Raw genomic sequence first — 7,166 nt, 5'->3', positions numbered from 1 at the left:
TTATAAAGGGTATTACGGTCTGAGGGGGAATAGTTAATTCTCCTCCCTTTAAATCAATGATAAAGCCCTTATCGGTAATCATATCCCAAACGATAATACCATCGCATGGGCAAGTAACATCCATATCTACCAAACAACAAGTGTAGGGCAATTGTAACTGACCGATTTCGAAGGTAGGGCTCATGATGCCGTAAATTTGTATAGAATGCTCAGTAGCGCTTCTTAAATCGGTTTTTTGTATCGCTATCGATATCTACCCTCTCTATCATTGTATTAGCAAAAGATTTGGCTAAGAGAGACACTTTCGCTCCCGTATCTATTTGAACTGTAGCCGGATTTCCTCCGATGAAACACTCAAAGATGGCTTTTCTTTGCATAGGGAGGAAGCCTGGAAAACTTTTTGTAGCAAAGAATTTAAGAAAAATCCTTGGGACGTCCCATACAAGGCCATCTTCGGAAAAAAGAAAAAATGCCACGTTCCTAATATAACTAAAACGGACAATGACAATTTAACACTCGAAATGCAGGAGAATATAAGAAAGATCCTTCAATTCCACTTCCCTAAAGACGATAAAGTTAACGACACCGATTTTCATTCCACAAAAAGACAGGAAGCGACACTTCACTCAACTCAGAGGGAAGACAGACTGTTCACATCTCAAGAGATACAAAGAGCTATTTCTACATTGGCAAAAAGAAAATCTCCTGGCATTGACAATATAACAGCAGAAATGGTTCAAGAAGCCTTCAGCGAGATCCTAATAGCCTTTGTGCACTTATATAATGGTTGTCTTAAAACAGGCTTCTTCCCGAGAAATTGGAAAAAGGCAAGTATCAAATTAATTCCTAAAAAAGAAAACACAGAAAACCCAGAGGACTTCCGTCCGATTAGCCTTCTTCCCGTGCTGGGAAAAATCCTGGATGGGCTACTAATCAATAGGATAAACTGGTACCTAAAAGAAAATAACAGAACTAATGATAACCAATTCGGGTTTAAACCAGGCACGTCAACCACTCACGCCATTCTGAAAGTAAAAGATTTTATTAACAAAGCCTGGAAACGCAATCAGCACGTGATGCTTATTAGCATTGACTTTAGCAAAGCATTCTATAACTTATGGTGGCCCGGCCTCATAAGTCGGCTAATCAAGGTTATTGAAACAAATCCAAAATACTGAGGACATTTGCATACAAGCGTACGCGGACGACACGCTCTTAATGATAGCGCATAAGAATAGTGACAGGATCGCAGAAATTGCAAATAGAGAACTTGAAAAGATAGGCAGATGGAGCAATATGTATAAACAACCACTCAATTACCACAAATGTGAAGCGATCGTTTTAACCAGGAAAAACAGAAGGAGCCAGCTCCAAAGAACCATAAGAGTAAAAATCAATGGCAAAAATATAAGAAATGTCCAATACTTGAAGTACCTGGGTGTTTTCATTGACCGATCATTAAATTGGCACTACCACATCAACTATGCTTGTAACAAGGCGGTCGAAAGGTCTAATCTGTTGTACAGTATCACGAGAAATACCTGGGGACTCGATTCTAGGAATACTAAATTGATCTACCTCCAAGCGATTGAGCCGGCGATTCTGTATGGCGTTCAGGCATGGTTCGAGGCACTGGGGAACAAACATGTTCAAAAAAAACTATTATCCACTCAGAGGAAATCCGCAATCAGGATATCTAAATCATATAGGACAGCGCCAACAGACGCCATACTGCTCATCTCAGGACTCACACCTATCCACCTTAAGGCTAAGCAAATAACTTGGAATTGGTACATAATAAACAAGCATAACGAAATTTCTGACGACAACATAGAAGAGCTACAAAGGAAGGGAGAGTTACCACCAGATAAACAGAAAAACCTTCTTAAAATCCTAAAGACGGACATAGACACAGAATTAAAGACCATCAACTCAATTAAGGATCCCAAAATCAATCGCCGGTATGAAACTGACATGGAATTCACCACTAACGCCAATAACAACAACTCACAAATGATCACTGCTTATACTGACGGATCGAAAAACGAGAATGGTGTAGGATCTGGAGTGGTAGTGAGAAAAGGAGAAAGAACCCTATACCAGGCAGCCCTCAGGTTAGGCGAGGAATGCTCCATCACTCAAGCAGAACAATGGGCAATCCTTAAAGCGATCTCCTACGTCAACACTCATCACCCCACTACTAAAAATTTACAGATTTATACTGACAGTAGGGTTGCCTTGCACACCCTCAACCGTATGGAACCCAAGACGAAATTAGCGGCAGAATTAATCGCTACAGCGAACGATATGGGGAAAAGGATGAGCATCAGCTTTAACTGGATTCCAGCACACAAGGGGTATGAGGGGAACGAGCTCGCCGACAAGCTGGCGAAAATGGCTACTGGGAACGATAAAACGACATACAACAGGCTTCCTATCAGTTATATTCACAATTACATTAAAGAAGAGACTCACATCTTATGGCAGCAGGAGTGGGAGGGATCTCACACTGGTAGGCTTTGTTACAGGTTCTTACCAACTATAAAAGGAAGGCTACAAAACAAGAAACTTCAACCAACGTTCGAACTGACACAATGTCTAACAGGCCATGGCGCCTTTAACTCATACCTGCATCGTTTTGGGAAGAGAGACTCCAATCGGTGCGAGCTAGACACTGAGAACGAAGAAACAGTCCACCACTTTCTTTTTGACTGTAAAAAATATGACAACCTGAGAACACACCTGGAAAAGACAAGTATCGAAGAAGGATTCAACTGGCCACCAGGTGATTCGAACCTTTTCTCCAACAACAAACTGCTAAAGGCCCTGACAAAGTTTGTCCGGGATTGTGGGGCGCTGAACCCCTCCCTCAACAGAACGCAACAGACATAAACTGGTCTTCAAGTTGTTCATCGCGACTTTCTGTAACTCCCTGACTCATTTTGTCCAATTTTTCCTGTTCTTGAAAGTGACTTTTAATTAGCTGGACAACTTCTCTTTACACTGTAACCAGCTTTGTATTGTATTCCGGTACGGGGCAATGCTTGTTTACCAGCAAATTGCTGAGCTTTCAACCCGCGCCTTAAATGTGTCAAAAAAGTTTATAGCACATGTTTCCTGCACCACATAACTCTGTGTTGCACCTTGTATATATTGTATTTACTGTAAATGTCTTTTTGGTTCAATAAATGCCGACGCGGGTGAGCGTGGGGTCCGATGAAGGGCCCCCTGGTTACTTCCTTCACACTTTTCTTTCAATCTAACTTCCTCTTCCTTCTACCTTCTTCACTTTCTCCCCCTTCTTTCCATTTCAACAAGGGTAAAGACCTGGCCAATGGTCAGCCCTTCTAACCTTTAAAACTGAATGACTGGATTAGAGTTAAGGGTAGCTCGAACATTCGACTGATCGAACCAACGTCGGAAAGCAGTCAGCCGATAGTCATTTTGCCGGGTAGGTGGCTGGGCATAGGTGGGCTTCCAGAAACTGCCCCGATCGTTTTGTCTCCCCGAGGAGGTCCTATAATTGCGTGGAATAGTACCTCGAGTAAGCCCGTCCATTCAACCTCTAAGTTCTTCCAGCGTCTCCGTTAACTGCATTAAATCATCTAACGGGGGATAATCGGTTGATCGCAGGTTAATTGTCCGCATGTTCCTGCGCGAATGCACGGTGAGTTCTTCAATTGTTTCCTCATTAATCGCGGCATCTAGAGCCTCATCAAAGGTTTTAGGGGCACGGCTCATTACCCTTTGTTGAATTCTCGGCGTGATTCCGTTCAAGAATTGTACCTTTAAGCGTTCGTCTAATTCCAAGAATTGTACCTTTAAGCGTTCGTCTAATTCTTTTCTCTGTACTCGCTGAATGATAGCAGTTTCTGTCACATCCGCACCGGGTTCTGGCATGATTTCTATCTCTGTCGCTAGCGCTTGCAACCGGGCGGCATACGCTTGGACATCTTCATCCCTTCTTTGAACGCAAGAATAAAATCTAGTTAATCTAAAAGTAAGAGGCACTCGATCGAAGCGCTGGAGCATAAGTCTTTTGAATTCATCAAAATCGTCAACTTCCTTCATTCGCCGATCCTTTCGTACGAATTCCCAGGCTATCCCCGCTAGTTTTAACTTTGCTACCACCAGCATTTGTGCTTTCGACCATATGGCAACCTTCATGATATCCGCTAACGAATCAAAAAAAGTCTGTTACACGGGGGCCTTGCGGGTCTCCAGAGAATATGGGTAGCAATGGAATTATTCCGCCTAGACTGCCCAACGTAAGGGGGTTTGGTCCGGGGTTCGCTGGGTTAGCAGGCCCTGCCACGGGTTGAGGATTAGGTTCCATTATTCCCACTTATAATTAAGTCCCTAATTCGACTCAAATCGACCTCGTTACTCGAATATGGCCTTCTTTTCCTATCGATAGTGCAAAGGAGTGACCACCCCACTCCTGACACCAATTTGTGGGAACGCCGTGAGGTTAGACTGAGTCGTACCTCCTTCTTTTCGGCGTTTAGGTTGGCAAGACCCACCCCACTGTCAAGGATGGCTAAATTTTTCGCGCTATCCCGACTCGTCGGGATACATTAATGAATTGTCAGGTCAAGTGGAAGGAGTGTGTGGGGTCGTCGATAAGGAAAGGCAATATTTGTAATAACAGGACAACACAGATAATGGTTTATTCGAATATAGAAACTACTACAGAGAAGCTACGCATCCCGTCCCTAATCACGGAAGAGCGAGTTCACAATGTTTGGGGGAATCATACCTTTTCAATATATCGATAGCGATCGCCGGTTGTTCTTTGACGCTGGCGGTGGACTCGGGCAGTAGGCGGAGGGGTGGTCAGGCTCGTCTTCGGCGGTGTTGGCATCTTCGGATTGGCCCTCGCTTTCAACCCGGTTTCGACAGGACGGTTGTCGTCTTCGTACGTTCAGCCACCCCGTTCTCAGATATCGCCCCCCTATTTATACTCCCGATCTCGTCAGCTGCGATCACCAATCGCGACGGAGGGTGATGATTCGGGCTCCGTGACTCAGAAGTCGGATCTGGAGAGGAAGGAAGCGTGTTTGACGGCGGAAGGCTGTACATCCTTCGAATCTTGATCGCTATCTCTGATCTTGATCGTTATCTCTCGAGAGGTTTGAAGAATAAAATTTTAAATTTTGATAATTTTCATTTATAAAATGTTAAAATCGGACTGGCCGGCTTAATTCGGTCCTCACACAGCCGAACCGCATATGTTTGTACATCCTCATCGCATTTTTGTATACATGCATAGAATTTTTGCAGTCTAAGTGCATATGGCTCCTTTTCAAATCGCCGTGTCATCTGTTGTTTGAACTCATCATACATGTCGATCGCTCGCATTCGCTCGTCTTTCCACGCAAAATCTCTTGCTATGCCTGTCAGTTTTAGCTTCGCAAATCCGAGACATTGCGCTTTTGTCCATCCTGTTAGTTTTGCTATTTCATCTAGCGAGTCAAAGAAGTCCCTTATACGCAACCCTGATGTGTCTCCTGAAAATGTGGGAGTTAAGGGAATCATTCCCGACATTCCGGAGAATGCGCTTCCTCCTGGATTACCGTCTCCAGTTGTCTCCATTCTCGATTCTTAGAATTGCCGGAAAAGATGGATGGGGGTGAGATGTCGGAAAGAATCGAAAACAGATCCCACTTCTGACCAACCAGTGTGAGGTTAACCGAGGGTAAAAGGTGGAAGATGATTCTTACCTTCTCTACCTCTTAACGGCACAAGACCTTTAGATCCGACCTTGTTTGTCGAAAGGATGACTAGGGATCGAGCGGTCAAAGTTATTTATGGACGAGGATCGTAGGATCCTGTTCACGTCAGGAACTGACACCAATCTATCAAACTTCTCGCAAATAGATACGCGTTATTTTCCGAATCGTGGGATGCCGGATGATGGCAATGGAGGAAGAAACTCACACTCTTCTAATATTAAACAAAAATACCCGTTTATTTTGAGATTGATAGGGAATACATCAATTAACATATTTGGAAGTATTTATATCATCGAATCGAATTATTAAGCCGCGTCTCGATTGATTGCAGAGAGAGAGTTTACAAAACATCGCGAGTAGGATAAATACCTTAGTGATCCTGAGATTTGCACAAAGTCCGAGGAACGAGAGTTCGCTTAAATATAACAGTCAATGGACTGAAGATAGATGGGATAGACAGCTTCAACGGCGGGAGATGATAATCCACGGCACACACACACTTGACAGTTGTCGAAACTTTTTCTCTCTGCGTCATCGTTCGTTTTCCTTTTATTTCGGGATTTCGGGTTCGAGATTTTGCGAAGTACGTCAAGGGTGGAAGTCCTTTTTGACCAATGGTGAATTACATGATATAATTATTTTTCAACAGTTAACTCATCTTCTATAAGGAAGTATTACCGTGGGAACGAAGGTTTATGATTAATTTTTACGAGAAAATTTGTCGGGTGTTTTTCCGTTTTTGTTTCTGTGTTTGATTTAACCCTAACTTTCGAAAATCGGTTGGCAAATAAAATAAAAAATTTAAATCGAAACTCGTTACTCTTATATTCGGGTCCTCACATTATAATTCGAGAAGATATATAACTATACTCACATAATATACATGAAAATGTAGAAAACAAAATTCTCCTTCTAAATAGCATATAGCAAAACAGGAATTATAAGTTTATACGTTATGATGTTAGATCAAATTTCAGTAAATATACAAGTTTTTAATGTAAGCAAGAAAAACGAATTTTTTTTTTTTTAATAAGTACAAGCAATTGAAAAATATACCATACAAAACTACTAATACTTGCATATTAGCAATATTTTTTTCATATTTCTATTATAACAATTTGATTTTATACGAATTTTTAAAATAATACTAGTACATTGACCTTGATGACCTTAACATGAAATGGTCACAGGTAAACTACTTGAGACCACGCCCCCGTGATCTTAGAAGGGTTAAATAAATAAAGTATTTATATCAACCGAACAGTTAAAATAGATATATTTTTAGATTTAAACAATATATATATATATGTATTGAGAAAAAATAATTATAAATATTAAAAAAGTATTTTAATTAATAAAACAATAAACATTTCACATAAAACTGTGTGTTCCACGAAAATAATAATTTCATATACTGTAATTATATGTTTT

At 41.5% G+C, this 7,166-nt stretch overlaps 1 protein-coding gene across 1 annotated transcript; it reads left to right on the top strand.

The window, feature by feature from the left end:
* The first annotated feature begins 1,218 nt into the window (after window positions 1-1,218).
* On the top strand, window positions 1,219-2,892 carry LOC136977698 (uncharacterized). Its single transcript, XM_067273241.1, has one exon. It carries the CDS (start codon window positions 1,219-1,221, stop codon window positions 2,890-2,892), a length of 1,674 nt encoding a protein of 557 aa, XP_067129342.1.
* Window positions 2,893-7,166: the final 4,274 nt, after the last annotated feature.

Source organism: Centruroides vittatus, unplaced genomic scaffold (genome assembly GCF_030686945.1).
Source record: "Centruroides vittatus isolate TY-2023 unplaced genomic scaffold, ASM3068694v2 contig_468, whole genome shotgun sequence".
Classification (NCBI taxonomy): domain Eukaryota; kingdom Metazoa; phylum Arthropoda; class Arachnida; order Scorpiones; family Buthidae; genus Centruroides; species Centruroides vittatus.
Note: the sequence above shows the minus strand (reverse complement) of the source record. Positions and strands in the feature narration are given on the sequence as shown.

Excerpts from the sequence above, each read along its gene's own strand:
- LOC136977698 (XM_067273241.1), top strand. The coding sequence starts at position 1,219 with ATGATAGCGCATAAGAATAGTGACAGGATCGCAGAAATTGCAAATAGA.